The sequence below is a fragment of the Lichtheimia ornata genome, assembly GCF_029851405.1.
Source record: "Lichtheimia ornata isolate CBS 291.66 chromosome Unknown scaffold00060, whole genome shotgun sequence".
Classification (NCBI taxonomy): Eukaryota; Fungi; Mucoromycota; class Mucoromycetes; order Mucorales; family Lichtheimiaceae; genus Lichtheimia; species Lichtheimia ornata.
The window spans coordinates 31,804-56,134 of record NW_026695380.1 but is presented as its reverse complement, the minus strand read 5'-3'; the positions used below and the strand labels follow the sequence as shown (position 1 = coordinate 56,134).

At 43.5% G+C, this 24,331-nt stretch overlaps 8 protein-coding genes across 8 annotated transcripts; 4 read left to right on the top strand and 4 right to left on the bottom strand.

Moving 5' to 3' along the window:
* Positions 1-43: 43 nt before the first annotated feature.
* O0I10_009802 (uncharacterized protein) lies at positions 44-2,008 on the top strand (the record flags this gene model as incomplete). The annotated part of the gene is made up of 8 exons (XM_058489788.1): positions 44-228; positions 289-339; positions 417-547; positions 609-855; positions 938-990; positions 1,063-1,091; positions 1,148-1,805; positions 1,872-2,008. 8 exons carry the CDS (start codon positions 44-46, stop codon positions 2,006-2,008), a joined length of 1,491 nt encoding a protein of 496 aa, XP_058339410.1.
* Positions 2,009-2,193: 185 nt separating this feature from the next.
* Positions 2,194-2,715, bottom strand: O0I10_009801 (uncharacterized protein; the record flags this gene model as incomplete). Its single annotated transcript, XM_058489787.1, has 1 exon — positions 2,194-2,715. One exon carries the CDS (start codon positions 2,713-2,715, stop codon positions 2,194-2,196), a length of 522 nt encoding a protein of 173 aa, XP_058339409.1.
* A 1,390-nt stretch (positions 2,716-4,105) lies between these two features.
* On the bottom strand, positions 4,106-5,096 carry O0I10_009800 (uncharacterized protein; the record flags this gene model as incomplete). The annotated part of the gene is made up of 2 exons (XM_058489786.1): positions 4,106-4,870; positions 5,025-5,096. 2 exons carry the CDS (start codon positions 5,094-5,096, stop codon positions 4,106-4,108), a joined length of 837 nt encoding a protein of 278 aa, XP_058339408.1.
* Positions 5,097-6,032: 936 nt separating this feature from the next.
* Positions 6,033-6,961, top strand: O0I10_009799 (uncharacterized protein; the record flags this gene model as incomplete). Its single annotated transcript, XM_058489785.1, has 5 exons — positions 6,033-6,411; positions 6,471-6,489; positions 6,559-6,680; positions 6,734-6,804; positions 6,857-6,961. The coding sequence occupies 5 exons, from the start codon at positions 6,033-6,035 to the stop codon at positions 6,959-6,961; spliced, it is 696 nt and encodes a 231-aa protein (XP_058339407.1).
* Positions 6,962-7,618: 657 nt separating this feature from the next.
* On the top strand, positions 7,619-8,239 carry O0I10_009798 (uncharacterized protein; the record flags this gene model as incomplete). The annotated part of the gene is made up of 1 exon (XM_058489784.1): positions 7,619-8,239. The coding sequence occupies one exon, from the start codon at positions 7,619-7,621 to the stop codon at positions 8,237-8,239; it is 621 nt and encodes a 206-aa protein (XP_058339406.1).
* Positions 8,240-9,540: 1,301 nt separating this feature from the next.
* On the top strand, positions 9,541-13,031 carry O0I10_009797 (uncharacterized protein; the record flags this gene model as incomplete). The annotated part of the gene is made up of 12 exons (XM_058489783.1): positions 9,541-10,057; positions 10,138-10,548; positions 10,604-10,662; positions 10,725-11,387; positions 11,454-11,601; positions 11,665-11,770; positions 11,822-12,081; positions 12,134-12,186; positions 12,242-12,321; positions 12,385-12,495; positions 12,551-12,624; positions 12,688-13,031. 12 exons carry the CDS (start codon positions 9,541-9,543, stop codon positions 13,029-13,031), a joined length of 2,826 nt encoding a protein of 941 aa, XP_058339405.1.
* Positions 13,032-13,063: 32 nt separating this feature from the next.
* O0I10_009796 (uncharacterized protein) lies at positions 13,064-14,684 on the bottom strand (the record flags this gene model as incomplete). Its single annotated transcript, XM_058489782.1, has 6 exons — positions 13,064-13,289; positions 13,348-13,439; positions 13,507-13,631; positions 13,751-13,882; positions 13,932-13,993; positions 14,062-14,684. 6 exons carry the CDS (start codon positions 14,682-14,684, stop codon positions 13,064-13,066), a joined length of 1,260 nt encoding a protein of 419 aa, XP_058339404.1.
* An 808-nt stretch (positions 14,685-15,492) lies between these two features.
* O0I10_009795 (uncharacterized protein) lies at positions 15,493-19,444 on the bottom strand (the record flags this gene model as incomplete). The annotated part of the gene is made up of 7 exons (XM_058489781.1): positions 15,493-15,978; positions 16,035-16,533; positions 16,602-16,767; positions 16,844-18,254; positions 18,349-18,492; positions 18,560-19,244; positions 19,305-19,444. The coding sequence occupies 7 exons, from the start codon at positions 19,442-19,444 to the stop codon at positions 15,493-15,495; spliced, it is 3,531 nt and encodes a 1,176-aa protein (XP_058339403.1).
* Positions 19,445-24,331: the final 4,887 nt, after the last annotated feature.

Sequence of the window (24,331 nt, the reverse complement as noted above, 5' to 3'; positions counted from 1 at the left end):
TGGCAGTGCCTTCTTCCTCCGTTTTCTTTTTTTCTTTTTCTTTATGCAATCACAATCCAGCAGTAGTAGCCACACTATCAGTGTGAATAACAAAGGTCCTCCTAAAGGACATGATGATGATACCTTGGACGACGACGAACATATACCATTGCTTGCTCAGCAACAACAACGGCAACTGTCAGAGTGGAATGTGATCATCCCCCTTTGCTCCATTGTGTTTTGTAGCGCGTAAGATTCATGCTTTAGAAATGAGACTATGTATATACACCATGCTGATTTTTCATTTAGAGCGATTCTTGCACCACAACTACAATTCCTAACCGAGATTTTTTGCGATCGGTAAGAGTGCCGAGCAAACGGACATGAGTAGCACACATGAGCTATAGGCTGATGCGTTGACCTTGCCCCTATCACAGGTATTATGATTCCCGTAGCGAAGCCAATGACGACGATAGCTCTATTCCCATGCAAGATTGTACTATACCCCAAGTTCAAGGCATTGTCGCTACTGCACAAGCTGTAATCCAATTGCTTACCGGTGGATCAAGTACGTGCAAATCACGACATCATCCCGCTGATTCTAATCCATACACCGTTGTTGAATGTAGCATTGCTTGCTGTGAGCTATTTTGGCCACATGTCAGATATCAAAGGCAGAGTTACGGTGATGCGTATTGGCGTGTTTGGTATTGCGCTATTGTTCTCAACATACATTGTTGTTGGCAAGCTGTACAATGTGATTGGCATTCTTCCCTTGTTCGTTGTCTCATCCATTCGGGGTCTTTTGGTGGGCGACACGGGGCTGATGATGGCCGTTCAGACCTACATTTCAGATTGTACAACGACCGAAAGAAGGTAAATGGGGGAAATCGAAAACCCTGATACGTTTGAAAAGCATACTAAACTTAAAACCGTGTACGTGGTCGCACCGTATTAGGACAGTGGCATTTGGGCGCATGATTGCTGGTATCGTTTGTGCCACAATGCTTGGTAAGATACAATCCCGCGATCACTCCTCGGCGTTTTCTCTTGGCAGCTGACACGTTGATTTTCATTGTATAGGCGCCAATGCATCAAGTATGGTCATTAAGGTATGTGCAAATTGAACCCTTCAAACCATCCATGGGTATTAATGTCATGTATGTAGGCATTTGGAACAACGCTTGCTCCTTTTTACATGTCGCTGATGATATCCACGGTCGTATTTTTCGCGACCTACATAATCCCTGAATCCAACAAGCATCAAGAACGTAGCAAATCGACAGCACCAAGCGTATGGCAACAACTCAACATGTTTCGATCTATCAAGACGCTTTTTTCTTTCCAATCGCCGTTGCCGGTATCCAAGTATGCATTGCCATTGATGGCCTCTGTCAGCTTTCTGAACACGGTGGTTATTATGCCACCCATTTTATTATATGCTATGCTTGAGTATCATTGGACTGCTTATGAAGGTGGTCTCTTGATTGGTATCATGTCATTTGTTAAGCTTATCATAACAACGGTCGTCTTGCCAATACTAAACAAGCTTGTTATCACTCGTGGCATCACAAGCGAGGCTCAACGTGCTGACCGCTTACTACGATTCAACATTTGGATGGTACGCATTGGATGTGCGTTCATGGCTTTGGAGCTCTTTGCTATTGGCTTGGCACGTACAGCTTCTGAGATGCTTGTTGCCGTGTTGATTGGCTCATTTTCCATGTTGGGTCAACCATCAGGCCGTGCTTTGTTGACCACACTTGTCGATCCTGCAGATGTAGGCAAGGTTTTGGGTGCCGTTGCCACCGTGGATACAGTGGGCAGTGAGTATTCTTTTTGACATCTCTTGGCAACGATTTGTTCTTGGCTCACAAACCATATCCTTGTAGTGTTACTTGCCCAATTCGGAATGAATGCGATTTATGGTGCAACGGTGTCATTCATGCCTAGCTTTACATTCCACCTTTGCGGTGTCATTGCCACGCTAGCGTGTACTGCTGCATGTTTTATCCGCTACAAGCGATAGATTATACACGCATACATATGCTATCATCTTGTATTTCACGAAGCTCTTGTTTTTTTTGTATCACGTCGTAATTTATTATGTACAGCAGTCTCTTTGGTATATAAATTGAGCATCCTCTTTTTTACTTTTACGCCATTTGTATATGGATACAGACATTGTAAAAACGCTCACTTCAAATACCAATGTCATGATGATGGAGAAGAAGGCTGCATGAGGGCTGTGGATGTGGATGAAGATGAAGATGTTATATAAATGGTAGAAATTGACAAAGGATTGGATGCATCGTTATCAGCATCAGCAGCTGATGGCATAGCAAAGGTAGCAGACGTATCATTTTGATCATCGTTACCGGTAAGTGCACTACCAACTCCAATCAGGATGAAAGCTAATGCAACCAAGGTGCCGACGACGATCATTAAAAGGGCGGATAAACAAGATCGGGTTGTTCGGCGTCGTGATTTGGAGGTAGGCGGCTGGCGCCGAGAATAAAAGTCGTCATTTTGATGATCAACAGCCGTCAATGCTGGTGATGGTGGTGGTTCAGTTGCGACTGAAACGTTCTTGTCGTTGACGAGTGTGCTGTTACTGGTTCCATGGTATAGCGTTTTGGCAAGTTTACGAAAGATCCAAATGTCATCACCATCCCTTGGTGCCACAGACGACGATACATCTTGTTCCTGCATGTCATCGTTTGCCTTTTTCTTCATTCTTTTTCTTTGAAATCCAGGAGAAAGTGGGGGGAGATGGACCAAAAGGTATTCTTGTGTGGGTATTAAAAAAGGAGGGAAAGTAACCAAAATGTATACAGGATGATGGAAAGACCTAAATGATATATATAAAGAACCACAATGAAAGCAATAATGGGGTATACACGATGACAACAAGAAAAGAAGAAAGCGAGTATAAATGTGGGTTCGTTGTTATCTGCGTAAAGACGTTGGCCGAAACCGAGATTCATCATGGGCGGTTGTATTTGCAAAAGCTGGCCGATCAAGGGACCGAATCCCTTGATCTTCTCCTTTGTACTCTTTGTTCCCTTTTATTTGTCTCACTCATCTCATTACTTTTTGATCTTTTCAGATCCCCGTAAATCCCTCGACAATGTGTAATTCTTTAACCGTCATGCATGTCGATCCTACTTTACCATATCAAGCATGCCTAGTTTCCTTTTCTGCCATTGTTATGAACCCTCTTATGCAGGTATACATTACTCAGCTGACATACGAACAATGAAACGGTTTGACAAGGATATCGCGATAAACGTTACCACCTCCCATTTTCTCTATCGCCGATAAGAATATGAACAAGGGATTCGCTTAAGACAAAGGGGAGAGTGCTATGACCCTAATAAGGGAACCACGCGTGAAACAATCAAGGAGAATATGCAGGTCATCCCGACGGAAATGAAAGTGTATCTCAAACAGCCATCATAATGTGCCATCAATTCGGCTCCTTGACGTAAGTCTACTTCATTGACATGATATGGGTTTTTCAAAAGTACACAAGCAATCGACAAGTAAAAGCAATGTAGGTTGAATCTTTTTGGATTTTATTCGCATAATCGCTGATGTGCTGCATAATGCATGACGACATATACCATTTAGGCAGGATCATGGTGAATGTATCTTGCTATTGATATATGTACCAATGGTGAGAAAAGAGCATCATGAAAGGAGGCAAATGATAGAGAGAGGGAAACAAAAAGAGAGAGGATGCGAAAATGCTTTTTTTAGACAAGGGTGAATTCGTAAGCATAATAGATCACAGGAAGAAGAAGGGATACAGGAAAACAAACAGCACCGCAAGAAGGTGGAATGAAAAGAAAAGGTTTGCATACAAAGGGGATGTGGAGAGGATACCATGTGTGTTTTGAAGGGCAACCACATGTGAAATAGTGAAAGGGTGTAGGGGAAGTTCAAGGTGATGGATATTGGCTTGTGAGTAAAGCATGTATAACCGTTGAAGGAAAGGAATGGGAACAAAGAGAGGGATAAAGAAGGATCAGCATAAGATATACAAATGGGTTCAAGTAAATATAATAATGCATGTGGTGTTGACACAAGGGTGTGTGGGTGGGTTGGGTACCATAAATCATCATCATCCCATCGATGTTGGAAGTGGTGGCTCGTCATCTCTGCTGTCATCATCGGCTTGAGAAGTTATCGTTGTAGTAGCAGCACCTGCCGACATGGATGAATCGGTTGGTATTGGTGTTCTTGGAAGGAATAAGACAATCTCCTCTTCTAGACGATGAATGCTACGTGCCAATTGCCGTACTTGTGCCTTCACATCGTCATACGCAACGCTCAATTCTCGATCCATCTCATCCAAGAGCTCCTCTGAAGCGGTATCAAGTGGCCGAATGGGATAAGCATTTCTCAAAGAGTTGAGGATGATTTCAATGGTCGCGTATTCATCCTGTAAATGATGTAAATCTTCTTCGAGACTGCGTACGCTAATATCTTCATATGACAGCTGAAATGTTGGCTGCGGTGGTGGAGGTGGAGGTGGCTCGTGCTGTTGGTGACGTTGATGTTGTTGTGATGATGATTGTGTACGAGAAGATGATGATGAAGGTTTTGATTTCTTCACTGGTGGTTGTGGTGGTTGATCCATGGATAGAGCTGATGTTTGTTGATCAAGTGGATGAGTCTTTCTCTTTCTACTACTGTTATTGTCAATGGATGTTGTCGTCCAAGAGTCAATACATGGATAAGGAGGATGATGCCACAAGAGTGAATGAGGCTCCAATAAATGCTGCTGCTGTTGGTGATGATGATGATGAGCAAATTGATTGAAAGAAGTAAGACATTCAACGTTCATCCGAGTAATAAAAGAGGAGGGGCTCGACATAAAAAGCCACTGTAAATGTCAAAGTCCAAATGAAAGAAAAGAATGAGCAAGGGAAAGAAAGATAAATGAAAGAGAGGGGACCATACATACCTTAATGGAGAGATTGGGTAGCCCATTCTCTTCTGGAAAGGCCCTTGATGGTAGCCTATATATCCTGCGATACATGCATTCGTAAGATAAATTCACCATAACCACGAAATACATCCGGCACCAGCCACACTCCTTTCATTGGCATTGCATGGATTAGAGTGGTAAAGAGAACGTAGCTGATGATGATTTGGGGGGTTGAGAGAGAGAGAGAGAAGGAAGGAGAAGCATCGAATAATGTGTGTATCACATGGGGGTGGAAAGTACATAGTAGTAATCGTAATCAAAGCCGTGGCGTTTGAGACACCGAGAATTCATCACAGAGCGTTGAATGGTGCATCAACCATGTGCGTGCATTGAGACAGTTGAAACCCGATGATATGCAAGCATCTCCTCCTCCTGCTTTTTTTCCCTCCCAGTTTTTCTCCGTACAGGGTCTCTTGACTAAACAGTGCTCTTTTCCGCTGATGCCGCGCTCGTGGTGCCACACTTGAATATCCATCTTCATCATCTATCAATGGAAGTGATGAATAATTTGTCTCGTGCCATCTCATATACACTCCCTGGATACAAACCTTGTTTCTTGGTATCATTGAAAGCGATCGTTGACATTTCTTTTCCTCTTCTCTTCCTCCTTGGATACTGCAGTCGTATGAATTTGGTGCAGGGAGTAACATGTACATGATGCATTCGACAACGTTGTTGATTTTTCCACCAGCAGCAGCAGTGCAAGCAGCAGCCATGGGCTTGTTTGCATTGATCATCCCACGTGCTATCACCACCAAGTAACCGTGCAGCTAATGCAGACATCATTAGAACCCTGTTCGGGAGTATTCGGCTGCATTTTGCAACATGGTCTTGAACTTACCTGGGCTTGCTTGATCATTGCCTAATGTCCGTTTTACCACGTTGTCAGTCATTTGGTATGAGCACGTGCATATCACTTTCACTGACGTTTATGCAGCAGCATGTCGCGCAATTAACGCGGGTCCAAGTCACGTATCACCACCAATGGCGCCGTGGAAATTGAGAGAGAGAGGTCCGCTCCGTGTAGAGTGCTTGCTCCTCCCTTATTCGTATCATAATGCTCGAAGATCCCTTTCAAGAATCAGAAGACAGCTTCATTGTCGCCTCTGAAACTGCCATCCCACCACCAGAGTCTTCTTCTCAACCAGTAGCAGCACCACAGCAACAATATGACCAGGAACAGGAACAGCTGTTGCAACAACAACAACAAAAGCAACAAAGACAACCACTGTCAACAGTGCCACAACCAGAGCCAAAGCAACAGAAGCCTAAAAAGTCAAAAGAAACAGCCCATCAAACCAATGCACCACCCATGCCAGCAGAAAAAGAGAAGGTTCTAGAAAAGACACCTGAAGAGAAGGAACAAGAAAGGCGACAACAAGCACGCGATGTCGAAGCCAACCTTGACCAGATCAGATTCTCCACAACGTACCATGGTAAGTTTGCAATCTTGTGCATCGATGGGCTGTTTATTCATGATACGACTCTTGCGTAGATGATGTATACGCTTATAGGTATGGAGTGGCAGGTGTGAGGAATATAGGGGAGAAAGGATCAACATTACTTAAATAATGCCATGATAGACATGTGAAGCTTCCAAAGGCGATTTCTCGGTGGCTACCGCATTACAAGCCATTGAAAGAATCCGAATGGCGAGCACTCGGTGTGCAGCAATCATCAAGTTGGGAGCATTATATGGTTCATGGTACGTTGACATGGATACAATAAGGGAAATGGACATTGATCTTTTTATTACAGCTCCTGAACCACACATTCTATTGTTTCGCGAGCCCATTGAAAAGTACAAAGCAAGGATGAGAGAAAGAGAGGTTTGTATTGGCCCCATGATGAAGTATTCTTTGCTGATAAAGGATCACTTAGAAACGAGAACAAGAACTTGCTGCTGCTGCTGCTGCTGCTGCTGAACAAGCATCCGAGGATCTTCCCGAGCCATCACGACCAAGCAAACGTCAAAAGGCTGAGTAGTCATGTATACACACGCACCTTATTTACAATTCTCCCCTCATCACAACAACCATTTATCATCTCCTGTTTTCATCCATTCTGTATGTATCCGCACTCCCTACAACTAGCGCGCGCTGTTGCAGCTTCATCCAATATCATCATTTTTCAATTCTCTTGCCTTTATTCGGACGCGATCCACTCATTAGGAATAGCTAGAAATTTGTGATCTTCATGCATTGGGATAGGATATGAAAATGATGCGAGAGGGGATATGCACATCATGCATGAAATGGCTGAATATACATGGTGGGTGACATGATGCATTTGCATTCCAGCCACGGGCATTTTACTTGTTTTGTATTGCTCATGATGATGCTACTGTTGGAGCTTAATGTGTTTAATGCCATCATCGTAATCGTAACATAGGTTCTATGGTGTGGGTATGTACAATGGGTAATAATTGGGGTCTCATTGGAGCTACATGGTGTTGCACCCCAACAGGCTGGATGGACGTGCGCAAAGATACGTTTCCAAGGTTACACCGCCTTCACATGCGTATAGCACGTGCCCATGAAGCAATACATTGCCAGAAAATATCCTCTTTCATTGTATCACTAAATTCATTCCATTGGCCCTTCCACTCCTTTTATTCTTCTCGCATTAATATCACAAACCAATATGACCGATGGTCTCGACATGAACCCCAGCAATGCCTTGGATACAGTAATCTCAACCATGCTCTTTGCAATGTCCACCATCCGCTCCATCATGGCCAAATGCACATGGCTCGCACTGACTCCTCTTCGTTTCTCATGGAACATGACAACTTGGATCATTTCAAACACTATCAGCATTGTTGTTACGATTGCCACTTATCCTCCTGTCACCACCCTTCTCATGGTTATTGGCTGTGGTCTTTTGATTGGTGCCTGTGCCGGATTCGGTGTCGAACTCATCACATCCATGGTTCTATCAGCAACCTGGGGCAAGGAAAAGAAGGCTATCAACGATCCTGTAATGGATATCGAAGGAGAACATGATGATGTGCATCAACCTATTGAGCAACAAGATGACATGTACGATGACGAAGTGGTCGAGATGCGCCTTGGTAGCAAAAAGTCAAAGCATGATCTATTCGATGATATGGATGAAGATGATGATGATGGTAATGAAGATCCTCAAGACAACCATGAAGCAGATGATGCCATGTATGAGCTACTTCAACATCACCTTGCATCGGTAGCTAGCAATACCAACAGTGACGACAATACCCAGCTACGACGCAGGACGCCCCATTGATCAACATTCAATACCTTGCATCACCTCCTCTCATTCACTCTTTGTATTCCATCATCCCTATTTATGCATATTAACTATTGACCTATAATTACAATCGATAAACTTGGATAACTCTGAAAGTTACTAAAGTTGATTACTCCCAAGGGACAATGAACCTGGTCCATGATGATGGATATTGGCTGAATGAAGATAAACAAGGTGTACACAGCTATTCTTGAGATGAGCGAGCTCAAGTGTTGACATGTCTCCTCTTTTTGCAGCTTTTCTCTTCCCTTGAAAAGGTTCTACAACATGGTCATCATCGCTTCAACAATAAATCCCTCGGATAGGATGCTTTGCTATTCATCTTTAAGTTTGATTCTTCAATGACTGCCTGATCAAGCTTAATAAAGTAGCTATTGACATAACCAAGCTATCAGTGATAATCATGTATAATGTCCTCAGTGCCTGAATTACAAAAGGAAGCAAGATGATGATTGAAGGAAGATAGAAAATGAATACGTCATGGGCGATTCCCAGCGGCGTGTATGCTGGATAATGAGGAATGATGCAACATGCGTTTTCATATTACAAGCCAAGCATCACGCTTAGCAGTTGAAGGTGTTCATTGTTATCATACATTTGAGAACAATCAAAGATCTTGTGTGTTTGTTGAATGGCTGAGAGACATAAAACATGTATAAGTTAAGCTGCAGCTCTGCTCCTAGACGCTCCCTACAAGTAAAGAAACAATACGCTGCACATGTATCAACTTGAAAGTGGATGAGGGATATCAATAATGAGGACAAGGTGGATAGATTTTTCTGAAGAGGCGAGTTCAAAGGCCGCTCAAGGGTTGTTGATGATGTTCATGCTGCATCACATCACACAGGCTCTGTTTATTTTATTTGGCTTGTGTTTCCCAGCGATACACAGGTTTTGTGTAACTTTCATCATCAACAATTTTGTAATAATACCTCGAAAAGATGACACGTATCCTTGCATGTTTCAAGATGCAAATGTATCATAACTTTAAAGATGTGGCACCCGCATTGGCACCCGAGTGAGCCATGATGGATATGAAGGTCTCCCCCAATAAGACCAAGTTGTGCTGTGTGTGTGTGTGTGTGTGGTAGAATAACCTGTTACTGCTGACCAGCCAATGAGTGAGCAATTGCTCCGAATTTTTATTGCTCATTGCCACGCCTTTGTTGGTACAAACTCAACTATTCTTCTTTCTTTCTTTTTCGCACTCTCTCTCTCTTCTTCTTTTTCTCTCTTTTCCTTTACACGCGTCTTTTTACTCTTTCAGTCATTTTACAATGGAGCTTGTCCTTACGGCAGGCGATGCACCTGGGACCAGCAGTCCTTTTCCACCTAATTACTCGGCCGGGCCATTGACATGGACCACACCACTCTTCTTAACACCTACTGCATTACTCGTTGGCATTATACTATTTGGACTCGGTCGATATCTGTTGATTACACGTGGCTATCCATGGATTGATGCTGATGCTCCTGGAGCAACTCGTCGTCATTTATCACCACTTTCTCGCTTGGTTGTGGCAGTTTCCATTACGATTGTCTTGACATTTCTCGCTGAAGCTATTGTATTCGCAACACGTGCATTCCTTGAGCATCATTGGACATCGACCGTACTCGTATATTACATTGGCGTCTCATGGCTCGCTTGGATGATTGGATTAATGTGCGTGGCCGACGAGACTCACAAATTCGGTGCATGGAGCTGGGTTCAGTACATGTTCTGGATAATAGCTGGATTGGGTGAAACCATGGTAGGCTGGTTATGGCTTGTGGGCTTGCTTCGTCCAAGACCAGGTATGATGACTATTGGAAGGTTGGGGGTGACAGCAGGAGCATACATAACTAAACCCCCCCCAACCCCTTTGTTTTTGTAGGCACAGTGTTTACTGTTTACGACTATGTATTCTTTGCGGTGTTTGCTACGCGTTATGTCCTTGAATTAGGCACGCTGTTGCTATGCATCATTCAAATGTTTATGATTCGTGCTTCCGAGGAATCCACTCCACTACTCGCCAATGGTACAAACAACGCCACCACATATGGTACATCCACTAGCAACCAACAACAACAACAACAACAACCAAACGCTTCCAAGGATAAGAGCGCATTCTCCAATTTCTTTGCAAAGATGCGGCGACTTCTCCCTTACATTTGGCCGCATAAATCTCGATGGTTGCAGTTTTTGGTCCTCGTTTGCTTCTCGCTCATGTTACTCGGTCTCGGTGTCAATGCATTGACCCCATTACAAATTGGAAGAGTCGTTGATGGCTTGGGTGAAGGAAAAGGTAAAGCATTAGCAAGGACAAAAAGAGGATTCTTATTCACACACGGTGTACCTAGGTACATTTGCATGGGCTGCTGTACTTGCATATGTCGGCTTGAAATTCCTACAGGGTGGAGTAAGTCATCATGCAAAGGGAGGGGGTGAGATTCTCAATGGCTGAATGATGCATGTTATTAGTCCGGTCTTATTCAATCCATGCAAAATTGGCTCTGGATCCCCATCGGTCAATACACCACACGTGAAATTTCAGTGCGCATGTTCAGCCATCTTCACAGCCTATCACTCCAATTCCATATCAACCGCAAAACAGGCGAGGTGCTTCGTGTCATGGATCGTGGAACAAGCAGCATCGTCCAATTACTATCACAAATCCTCTTTCAGGTGCTTCCTGCCCTTGCCAACATTGGTGTCGCTGTCGTGTTATTCTGGTTCTATTTTGCACCAGCATTTGGTATCATTGTCTTTGTTACCATGTCCATGTATCTCTTTGTCACCATCTCCCTCACTGAATGGCGCACAAAGTATCGCCGTACCATGATTGAATTGGACAACCAAGCACGTACCAAAGCCGTCGACTCGCTTTTGAACTTTGAGACTGTCAAATACTATGGTGCAGAATCATTTGAAATCAATCGCTATGACAAGGCTATCGTCGAGTATCAGAAGGCTGATTGGATGAGCTCATCTTCCCTCAACGTGCTCAACTTGGCTCAAAATGCTGTCATCACAAGCGGTCTTTTGGCAGGATGCTTGCTGTTTGCATGGGAAGTTTCGGAAGGCAACCTCTCAGCTGGTAACTTTGTGGCATTCAACGTTTACATGATGCAATTGTACACTCCTGTAAGTGCTCCAAGACGATATGTGCACTTATGTTTGCATAATACTGATAAAGTAACCTTTATGTAGCTTCACTTCTTTGGTACCTATTATCGTATGATCCAACAAAACTTTATCGATATGGAGAAGATGTTGGCCCTATTCGAGGAGAAGCAGACGGTTCAGGATGTGCCATATGCAAAGGAATTGACCGTCAAAGAGGGACATGTCGTATTTGGTATGTGCTCAACGTGAATGTCGTATTGAAGAGAGGGCAAGATTCTTATTGAAATTGTTATAGATAATGTCACATTTGGTTACGATCCTCGTCAAACTGCTCTCAATGGTATTTCATTTTCCATTCCCAAGGGCGCCACTGTAGCACTGGTGGGTCCTTCTGGAGGAGGGTAAGTTGATCAATCTTCTACGTTTGATTCATGCTCATTGTATCCTTTTAGCAAATCAACCATCCTACGTCTTCTTTTCCGATTCTACGATCCCACCTCAGGTGCTATCTACATTGATGGTCAGGATATCTCCAAGGTTGCCCAAGAGTCGCTTCGACGAAACATTGGTGTCGTTCCTCAAGATACCGTATTGTTCAATGATACTATCCTTTACAATATTGGCTATGGTAACTTGGATGCACCTGAAGATGCTATCTTTAGAGCTGCCAAAGCTGCCCAGATCCATGACAAGATCCTTACATTCCCTGATGGTAAATAATAGCCTTGCTTGATTAACGTATTGCTAATCTTTCGCTCTCATAGGATATGATACCAAGGTTGGCGAACGTGGTCTTCGTTTAAGTGGTGGTGAAAAGGTAAATGGGATAGGAGATAGGATGCATAAGTATACATGGCTAACGTATCATGAAGCAACGAGTGGCTATTGCACGTACCATTCTTAAGGACCCACCAATCATTTTGCTGGATGAAGCTACTAGTGCACTTGACACGTGAGTTGGCAATACGCAATACCATGCATCAGGGAACGGAAGTACTCATACGAATCAAAATAGATCGACTGAACGACACATCCAACAAGCATTGGCTACCATGACAAAGGATCGCACTACTTTAGTCATCGCTCATCGCTTATCAACCATTGTTAATGCTGATTTGATCCTTGTGTATGTGCTTATTGATATGCATTCGAAGCAATCTATTGACGTTGGTTATTATTAGGATCAAGGAAGGTCGTGTTGTGGAATCAGGTACCCATGAAGAGTTGATCAGACAAGGTGCTGCCAATAATGAAGGTAAGATTGATGCTTTTATTTAAACGAGGGAAAGGAAGGATGATCTAAGGAAAGGAAAACTAGGCGTATACTATGAAATGTGGCAAAAGCAGCTGCATGAAGATTTGGATGAAGCGGAGACCGTCAATGCAAGCAATAGCGACACCGACAAACAAAAGATCCAGGATGAAAACAAACCCAAGTCGGCACCACCACCGACCGTTGATACCAGCGTAGCAAAGTCATCTGATCAAAAGCAAGTGGTTGAATCACCTACTGAGATGGAAGCTGAAGCACAAAACGCCGGCTCTTCTACCACCACACCCGATTCTACACCAACACCCTCAGTCACAACTCCATCCAACAACAGCAACAAGAATAACAAAAAGAAGAAGAAAAAGAGCAAGAGAGGTTCCACTAAATTCTAAATGACGCCTTATCCCTTGCAATAAAACTCAAATTATGATTCATTCTCATCGTTTATTAAGCATTGTGTTGGAGAATCACCGATATTGGATTGAGAAAGGTTCCCGTAGTATGCAGTGAGAGCTTTTGGATGTCCCTGGATTGAATTCCTTTCAATTTCACATGGACCCAGTTGTATCAGTTGTAGAGGATCAGTGGTTTTGGGCACATAAAAGACAACATTGGGTGTGATTCTTGATGCAATGGTATGAATACGTACACTGGGATTAAGAGTTGTTAATATCAGTAGCAAACCAACAGCATACGTATGAATCTTACCCATTCCCTGGCATCATGGACGCTAGATCATAGTTGGATTCTTTTGAATAAGAAGGACCGCCCCATGGTGGTGACAAAAAGACAACATCAGCCTATCATCCGATTGAACTATAAGATCTCTGTGTACATTCGATAGGGTATACTGGGAGAGACACTGACCTTTAAATAGGGTGCCAATTCAAAAAAGTCACCCAAAATAAACTCAATCTTGTGTTCTACACCATAAATCCTTGCATTGTTTTTGGCACAGTGAAGCTTGACGGGATCAATGTCGATGGCAATGACTACGTAGAGCATGTGCGAATATTTGAGAAACCATCATGGGAAGATGGCAACGAATGGATTTAATATACACACATTCTCTGTAACCAACACCATGAGGCATCAATGCAAAATATCCAACCTTGTTGACACGTGAGTGCAAATTGAATCGTGTTGCCGCCACAACCACAAAAGGCATCAATGATCACATTGCTTGTGCATCGCTGGGCAATGTGGCGAGCAATCTTCTCAGGTGTGACCGAAAACCATCCCTCTATATCCGTGATCAGTAAAAGTGTTGATGCTATGTATGTACTTCTTACCTTCATCCAGCATGATTCCATCGTCAAACTTTGAAAAGTATGAATAGCGTTGAAAGTAATACCTACGTAAGAAACCCAAATCAGTCCACAAGATCATGCTATCATGTCACATCATCATTCAATGACATACTTTTTCAGCTTGAAGGGTAACGTTTTCTTGGTATAAAGCACCGTGATACCACTCACACATCGCGTCTTTGTTGACAAGCACATAGCAGATTTCTTTTTCTTCTTTCGATGTCGTGCTGGTTTGGTTGCTTTACAAGCTTGATCGCTGTCTCTGCTAAACGAGCCATCGCCCTTTGCTGGAGCAGTGGTGATTTCCTTTTGTTTGCTGTGATCGATTGCTTTTGTAATTGACGATGATGGAGTTGAAGAGGATTTGTGATGGTGATGGGTGGCGATCTTCACGTGATTGGGGAAGGGGTTCATCAATGGATCAAAATCAATAGTTGTTGAGGATGATAGCTGTCCTTTTGAAAAACCGGCTGATGATGGCAAAGAAGGTTGTGTACGTGCAGTGCCATTAGAAGATGGTGGTTGCCGTGTAAAATAGGTTGTCTCCATGTTGTTGTCTGATTCAAACGTGTTGATGACGAGCTTATTTGGTGTCTTGGGTTTAGCAGGGATAGCTTGATTTCTACTCTCAATATTGGATGGGTTGCTGCTGGGAATATGATCTTCATCGAGCGTTGATATGCAAGACACAGACCACCGATCGTCATTCAAAGCATACACGAATTGCTTGGCCATGTTGGAAGGACATGGCGTAGTTGACAGGTTCGAATCGCTGATTGAGGAATGAGCAGTCCAAGCTTGAGGAATGGCGTTGTAAGTGGTGTATCTGGTGGAAGAGGCAATAGGACGATAGCTTGGATAGGATTCTCTTGACGCGTGAGGAAAAGTAAAACAACATGAAATAGAGTCCAGTACAAAGCATAAAAGGCCCATCAGAGTATCAAGGGACAAGGAACAACGACACCAATCAAAGAAGAAAAGGAGCTGTCTCGCTTGTTACTGCACCATTGCTGCTGCATAAGAGTTGAATTTCGAGCTCAGCAATACCCCATCTTCCCTCCTCAATGCCCTAGCAACCACGTAGCAACCCATCACGAATTATCCTTTTGTGTACTGCCATCATGCCAAAGCTGCAAAACGATGATAACCAATGACAATGACAATAAAAAAGGGGGTAATTCAATGATCAAACAATGAAAAGGTCTCAACAAAGGAAAAGGTTCCTCCTGTGCACGCAATTATCCATATATGGTGCATGATGAAATAACGTATGCATATCACCCCCTCGAACCCTATGTTGTTTCTTAATGCTTTCATTGGCGAGTTGCAGCATTATGGGTTTATCTCACTAGCCTGATATTGATGCTGGTAGTTTATGTTTATAAAACTCCTTTATGTTGTTGAGGGAAGACAAATTAAATGTACATCAAGGGTGGATGAAACAAGGGAAGAAGAAGAAAAAAGAATCAATGCGTCAAAAAGTGAGAAATGGGCATGCGTGTGTGAGAGTGTGAGTGTGCGAGTGTGAGTGCGTGAAAAGATGCTAGTTGTATGTAACAACTTCTCGAGGCTCGATTTGAAGACTACGCTCATAGAGCTTGTCAACATCACGACTACCTTCCAAGTTGGTCTTGATAAATGCCTGAAGTTCTGGAATGTGTGTAAAGATGTAAGGTGCATTTTGGAACTGGTTGATTTCTCGGATAACTTCAGCCGTTTTGGCACGTTTAGCAAAGTTGATCAAGCCAGCCGATTTTTGGATATAGTCCGCATTGCCATCTTCAATAAACGTCAAATCTTGTAAATAGATACCCAAGAAAGGAATGCAAGGTGGGTTGATGCTATGAATCAAATCACGATACTCTTGGAAATTGCGATTGGCGCCCATAAGTCTGCGGATGTTGGCTAATGTTTGGCTTGTACGGCTGCCTACAAGCTCCCAAGTCTTCTTCAAACGACCAATAGAGCTTGTATCAAATGCTGATATGATGGCCATGCATGTGTTGTAATTGTTCAAGCTGCGACATTTCTATAATAGATGCATGAGAAGATTGTTTCCATATTCAATGACATGTGAATACTTACACTAGCTACCTGAGCCCAGTATTTGATCACAACAACACGTTTCTTAGCCTCATCATTGGAAAGGATGCTGTCGCTCACCCAGCAGGTAAGGCGATTACAATAGTCAATGGATTGTTTGACACTGCTGGCTGCCATCTCGTCATCTTGCGACCAAGCCTTATTCAAACATTCAATGGGACGGATGCTGCTGTATAACTTGAAATCCATGTTTGTCAATTGACGTGCAAGCTCAGTGGGATCAATTTCCATCAAAGTCAATCGCGTAATATCCTTTGGCAGGATAGGCATGGGACCTGGAAGCGTGTTTGGTACCAATTTTTTGAGACCGCCATTAGCATCCTGATCCTTTCGCATACGAATAAGGCGATTGAGCTGGTCGGCTGAGAAGGGAGAAGTATCACGAATCACCGTGTTGGTAAAGAATTCAAGGCGATTGAGAATAAATTGGTCTTCGTCATTGTAGTAGTTCTCGAGCCAAATCTTCATGACATTAAAGACACTACATAATAAAATAGTTACATTAGCATTCAATTTTTGGGGTGTTTGGTCCTCTTTCAATGAGCTTACCGTAAGCGAACGAGTTTTTGTTTACGTTCGGACCACTCTTCGAGCTCCCATGGTGTCAATTCCTCTGTGGGGCGAATGTTGTATCGTTGTTCGAGCAATGACAAAAACTCCTCGGTTGTACAAAACGATCGGTAAGTCAACAAGAACGTTGCAATGAAGCTCGTGTCTAGAAATAAAGCCCATTCGCCATCAAAATCAGCTTATCTGTGATTACTATGTTACACAGCAGCACATGTGCTTACCCAGTGAATCGTGGAGAGTCAATCGTTCCACAAGTGCTCGTAAAGTGCCACCCTTGATATTGCCATCTTGTCCATACACAATCTCCTCGGGTGGATAATCATAGCCGAGGCATCCACCACCACCACCATTTTCTGTTGCTGATCGTGGTGCTACAGGTGGCTGATACAACATCAATTTGCGTGCTTTATCAGTGGGTGCCTTGCAAAGCTCGCCATCGTCGCTGTCGGAATCATCAAAGCGTGCTGATACAGGTGACATTGGCATTTCATCATCATCACGAGGATTGAGTTGTCGATACCAGTTGCGACGCTGCTTGATCATCTCATCCACGTTGGTAAGGATCAACTTGATCGTGTTCTCGACCGATTGGACAGCCTCATTTATATCCTGAACACATTGGTTGGTATCCATTCGGTTGCTGCTGAGCGATTGCACGACCCCAAATAGCACGCCGACAGCATTGTACAATTTTTGCTTATTGACGAGGTAATCACCAAGCGAGGGGATCTTGGATCCATCAATGTTAACCAAATCAATGTCTTCAAGGATGCTGAGATATTGGCCAATTTGCATTGACAAGCTCCTAAATAGGAGGATCACGTTTGAAAGCGATTTTCCATCCTCGTTCGTATTGAGCTCAGTCGCCTTGCACAATGCATTGGTTGAGCCATATACTTGGTTCGCATGGGTTTGTAAACTGACAAGTAGATCCTGATTTAGAGGGTACTTTGACTTTTGACCCAAGCCGGTAGCAATACGTGTCGCCTCAGGATCGAATTCAACGGCTGTGCTGGAAGATACAAGGATAGGGCTCTCACTTGGTGGCGTTGTGGATGAATTGGTATCGAACATAAGCTGCGGCTTGACTTGCTCCACCTTGACACGTCGTTCTTGGCATACAGTAACAAAACTACGTACAGCTGCTAATACGTCTCCGGCATCCCGCTGAACACGATGAAGCATCTCGGGTTGAATTTGTTTGTGTGAGCCTTCGGAAGCCGTCTTTACTGAAAGCACCAATTTCGAAAGAGCCGCCATAACAGCACGATGTGGATCACGAAGCATACGATCCTGCATATGATTCGAATCCTTATCCAGCATGCCTGAAGCATATAACATCATACGAATGGATACCACCACAGCTGATGCATCTTCGACAAAAGCGTCACGTTCGCCACGTTGAGCAGCCATATTAAGATGGTGAATGGCCATAGCTGTTGTGCTAGCAAGCTTATGCCATGTCAAGGGTTCCTCTCGAGTGGGTGTGGTTGGGCTAGAACACGTGCTATCGCCATTGTTGCTAGGGTTGCTTAGCTCAGCTGCATGATTGGATGATTGGCGGCTATGGTGAATGGTTGTACGTCCAATAGGTTCGTCATTGTCCGAATCCGAATCATGTTGGCGATGCTTCTATATAAAGTGGAATCCGGATAAAATAATGTATGTCGGGTTAGAAGGAGAAATCTTTTAAAAGGAAAACACGTGTTGCAAAGACAATAATTACCAGTCGACCGGTTGCTTGGTCAATCTCGCCATAATCCCAGGTAGTCTCTTGTGTCACCAAATTGCAATAGTACGCCCGACCCTGCGGTGTCACACGTTGTACCCAATGGGACATGGCAGCCGATTCTTGCAATGGTGGCGGTTGCTAAACATGCAAAGTTAGCTTATAGTCAAATGCAAGGGATGTTATGTATGTATAAGCTACTACTTGCCTTGAAATCATCCGAGAAAGCAGTGGCTGGTGTATCAACATTGGCAGGCAAAGAATCAAGACTAAGGCGATTCGACATGCGTCGCATGGTAGCAAGACGAGAATGCTGATATCGTTCATCCTCATAATCCTCATCAGAATAATAGCTATCATCCATGGATGCTTCGTATTCGCTATCGTACTCGCCATCAGAGAATCCAAAGCCAGGGTGATCATATTGCATTTTGCCAGTGCGATGATTGTAATAGTAACGAGTTGTACCATCCTCAGCCAATTGTGCTGACCAACCCTCGGGCAAGTTGTACACGCTGCTGCCATCGGATACAGTGCTGTTACTAGTGCGATTGCTTGCTGCAGTCCATCCAAATTTACTTCCATTGCTGATAATAGGGCTCGTTACAGGTGATGGCGATGTTGTTGTTGCTGCTGCTGTGCGTCGTGGCACAGGTGTAGACATATTGGATGAGATGTTACTTAACGTCTTCAATGATAAACGATGTTGTGTGGTGCTATTGCTGCGCTTGCGTCGAGAAGGTTGGCGTAAATCACTTCGCTTGGGATCAACCACAGGAGGTGATGCATTGGGTTTGTTGGTGGGAGCAGGTGATGGCGGCATTGGACCGTCAGGATTCTCTTCAACGATCTCGACATAATTGCTAGGGAACCAGCCTCGCGATCCACCACACCTGAATGCATGTGAGTGAATAAAGAGTTGAAAGTGTGTGTGTATAAACGTGAAAAATTACCATCCATCCCACCAACCCGAGTCCAGCTGGGCAAGTACATCAATGTAGTCGTCTTTGTCAAAGCTCAGGGACGCTGGCTCTTTAGAAGAAAAAGGATAAATGGCCCTGACTCGGCAAATGATTTTCGGAAACGAGGCCATAGTAAGCACATAACATGCCCGAGAAAGGGAAGAAAGAAAAAGAAATGTGCAGAGTGGACAAAGGTACAAGGAATTGCGAGATGATGTCGTACGACCAAGTCTCCATAAAAAGAATCCGTTCCACTATTAACGTGGTATTATAGCAAAGCCCGCCATTTCTTTCTATGAGACAATCACTGCCTATTTGACTCGATTATCAAGGAGAAAAGGATCATCATCCGCTATTCCTGTACCTGGTCGAGCCCCATGTGCCTCTACCTCCCTTATCATCTACCTACTCTTTTAAAATGCTATCATGGTCATGACTACTACTTCCAAGTGTATATTTGTATTGATTTTCCCGCTCCCAATAATGTGGAACCACACCTATAAACCGCAAGTGGACTTCGCCATGCAGCTGCTTGTTTCAAACAATCCATGTATTACGCCACTTTCGATCACTTGTTTCTCCCCCGCATGCATACATGACCCATCCACGTTTTATGTATATCCCTAGGGTCATATAAAAGGAACATGCATCTTCCATGTGGATAATGACAACCCCTCCCCCAATACGTACTCGAATCGCTGCCATTAGCATGATGGCCAGTTACCCTATATAGTCACTAGTCTGCACATCCGTTCTTCCTCTCCATGACAACAACGGAGAGAAGAATTTCGATGAACTTTGCTACAAAGCCAAACCTTAGACGAGGGAGAATAACCTGTTTTCTCACAAGGTTTTTCCCAAATCCACCAGCGGGGTATGAACATCATGATGGCATGGTGCATTTTAGTGAAATGGGGCCTTTGGGAGAAGTTCAACACTAAGCATTGTTCTTTGAATTCATTCGTCTGCTTCTTCTCTTTCGTCATTTGCTGTCCCTGCTAACAATCGTGTTGTTATACCCTTGTTTTTGGAAACCAAGTATGATAAGATACTAGTTTAGCTGTGCTCACGGGACCAACGGCATGTAGCAATTGCCTGGTAGATGATCCATCAACATGAATACGTGTAAAACACCATGATCCACGGTGCCTACCTAATTGTCATTGTCGCTTACAATATACTTGAATAGACGCTGCATTTGGTACACCACCTCGTCTATACCTATATCCTTTCATTGGCTATGTTAACATCAAGGGCTATTTATGCATCTCGATCATGCAATGATTAAATGGTGGTCGTTTGTGTACCAAACAACATGCTAAGCGGCAGGTATTTAGCCCATTGGTGATCGTCAAAGTCTACCACATCTATAAGCACTTCTACTTCTCCCAATAATAAAAGGCGGTATGCATGAAATCAATGAATCCATGAAGGTGTTCATATAACGAAATCCAAGCACCAAAATGAGAAATACCCCAGTGCCATGTTCAAAAGTTGCATGACGGCAGGTTATATTTCTCCCGAGCACCTATTTCGCTAAGATGCCAACACCATCATGCCATTCATACCCCGCTGGAGGATTGGAAAAAGCTCAACAATGCTCCTTTTTCCATGCTCAGCATTTTATGTAGGATTCTGATCATGATGTAATGCATATCAATATTGTCGCCCCTTAATGCTGGTTTGGGGTGTCAGCTTGTATTGATTGATGTGTATTATGGTACTTGTTCTTAAGCTCAAGATAGGATCCACTTACCCTTTCCGCATTGATCAAAGCTCAATCCCTATATTTCGTGCGACATATCGCTGGTAGTACCAGATCCCATGGTACGACTTTTTGTTCAGTAGAGGAAAACGTTGTGTGGCTGCTACCTTGTGTGATGTTATCTGTGCGGCACAGTCACAACGGGAAACGCTGATCCCAACATCTTTGATCCTTTCGTACAGTGCCGAGAAGCATTGCACGTGCTAATGTGACACATACCCTGCTCATTCATGACACCACTTTTTACGATATCGGATTTTATACATACTTTTATTTGCTCGTTTCCATAGATGACATGTGTGGTGAACAATAAGCCGACCTGCCAAACACCTTGCATGGAAAAGCAATCCATGAACTTCAAAGTATGATCCTTCACCTGAATACCTCATGGATCAAAAGCACATGAAGATGTTGTATAATCAGGATTCATTATCAAACCACCTCGTTTATTCCATCTAAGCTACAAGCTGCAAACTAAAGGGAAGGCGTGCATACAATGACTAAGTGGAATACATAATGCTTGCTTCTAGCTGCTTTGCCGTTATTACCGCCGTTGTCGTTGTCCACATCACCATTATCGTTATCTCAAAGATTGGAAGCACAATGACTTAGCAACGCTCTGGGCCATCCTCTCAATGGTGTAAAATCATCTACGAGCAAACGCCTGATCCATCTCTTTTGAAAAAAATCCCTTCTTCCTCTTGGTGACCTTTCAAAGCCCATCCAATCCATCCATCCTGCTGACGACGCGACAAGTAACCAAAGCAACATCCCAAGATCTCTTCTCATCACTGTACTTGATTTCGTCCATCCATGTATAACCATTACAAGTCCAATATGAGCCTCTCTGATCGCTGCTGATATGCCTCCTTTTCCATCTTGCTGTTGATATACCTCTTTCTTGATCATTGTCCATGTTGTTCAACCAGGAGAAGATTGCTTGTATTGGAGCGACGTTGATAGCTGATATGGCATCATCCATCGGCATCTGTACGTATCAAAGCAAGTTGCTGAACGTAAATAAAGTTACCACTATACAACGGCTGTATGCTGTTCACGTAAAAAAGGCTGCAAGGTAGGATGCTGCAAGCAAAGGATGCTGTTCGAGAGTGAAGTAAAGACCTTCCTAATAACAACTGCTGCTACGCTTGGTTGCGGTAGAGGAGTGTGCAAGAGAGCGTGTGTTGTAGTAGAATAACAAGATTGTGAATGCTGTTTGAGACAATGGAGTAAAGACCTCGCTAATAGCAACTGCTGGAATGAATGCTGTTACGATTGGTGTGGCAGAGGAGTGTACAAGAGAAGGAGCAGTGCCAAGGCAGGTGTTGTAGTAGAACGACAAGAGGGCTGTGTACACCCCATGGAGTTGCCATTCAGTTAAAGACAATCGGATCAATGCAGTTGTAGGATTGACATGATGGGTTGAAGCAGGACAATCGTTCACATGCTGTGGATGGGGCAACAGTTGAGAATGGAAGGAAGAGGGAAGAGCTGGAAATTAAGTAGGTTGGATCTGATGTTGAATGATGTTTCTTTGTTTGAGCGTTGTTCAGTCAAATCATCTCGGATCAAGAAAGTTGAAGGATGGAAATGATGGAATGGAGTAGCACAATCGTTCACATGCTTTAGGTTGGATAAAAAGGGTGAATGGGAGGAATGGGCTGTTAGCTGGCACTTTACAAATAACTTTACAAGATGATTTTTGTGAATTTGGATTATGTTTTGTGTTTGAGCGTAACTCAACCAAATCTTCTCTGACCAAGGATGTTGAAGGATGCAGATGATGGGCTGGAGCAGGACAGTCTATCACATGCAGTGATTTGGGCAACAAAGGTGAATGGGAGGAATGGGCTATCAACTAGTGGTTTACAAATAACTAATCAATTTGCTGCCTTTGATGTTGGATGATGTTTCTGTGTTTGAGTGTTACTTGGTCAAATTGGCTCGGATCAAGACAACTGAATCATGGGCATGAATGTCTGGAGCAGGACAATCGTTCACATGTATTGGATTTGACAAAGTGCCGATTGGGAGGAAGTCGCTATTAGCTGGCAATGAGCTGTTACCAAATAGTGTATAAAGTATCATCCACTGCCCCTTCCATTCATGCAAAACTGCTGGGTTACACAAACACGCCCCTCTGCATCTTCGGCCATCCATAGCCATACTACATGACAATGAACAAAGACCTCTTTTCATATAGCATCACGCTTACAGTATATGTAAAACATAAAGGTGCCTGTATCTCTAAACTTTACAATGAAACGTGGGGTCTTTAAGAGAACAAAGCTGCTCATCGGGGTCAAAGCGATCTTGTGTCAAACTATGAAGTCCATCGTGGCCAATCCCAGATTTCGCAATGTCGCTACCAGCCAAACTGGATCCAGGGTTGACCTCTTGAAACTTTTTCGACGACCAAAAAATATTTTTTGGGCTAGTTGCGACATTGAACGCGAAACTTTCACACAAGGTGCTGTTGGCCAAGCCGAGCCCATTGCTCTAATAAAAACCCCACGTTTCATTGTAAAGTTCGGAGATACAGGCACCTTTATGTTTGTAAGCGTGATGCTATATGAGAAGTGGTCTTCGTTCAATGTCAAGTCGCTGGACCCTGGCAGAGCAAAAGATGCAGAGGGACCTCTTTGTGTAACTCAGCTACTTTGCATGACTGGAAGGATGGAAGGATGATACTATATACAGTTGACAAAAGCCCGTACATTGCGAGCTAACAGCCATTTCTTCACAATAGCCACTGTTGTCCACTCTATGACATGTGGGCGATTCTCCTGCTTCAGACATTCATTTCCATGATTGGATTATGTTGATCCGAGTTGATTTGGCTGAGCTACGCTCATACAAGGTTACTTCAGTTGAGCAACATAGAGCATGGTTAGATGTGTGTGATGTAATCCCTCTTTGGCCGTATCTCGGTCAAATCAACTCGGATCAACATAATCCAATCATGGAAATGAATGTCTGAAGCAGGAAATCACATGTCATAGAGTGGACAACAGTAATATTAATGGCTGTTGCTCCTCTTACGAATATAGTATCATCCTTCCATCCTTCCAGTAGCTGAGTTAGCAGATAGAGCCAGATGCAGAGTGGCGCTGTTTGTGTAACAGCAGTTTTATGGAAGGGGCCATGGATGATGTTGCCCATACACTATTTGGCAATAGTCCGTAAATCGCCAGCTAGCACCTTCCTCATTCATAACTATTTCCCGAAACCATTGCATGTGGACGATTCTCAT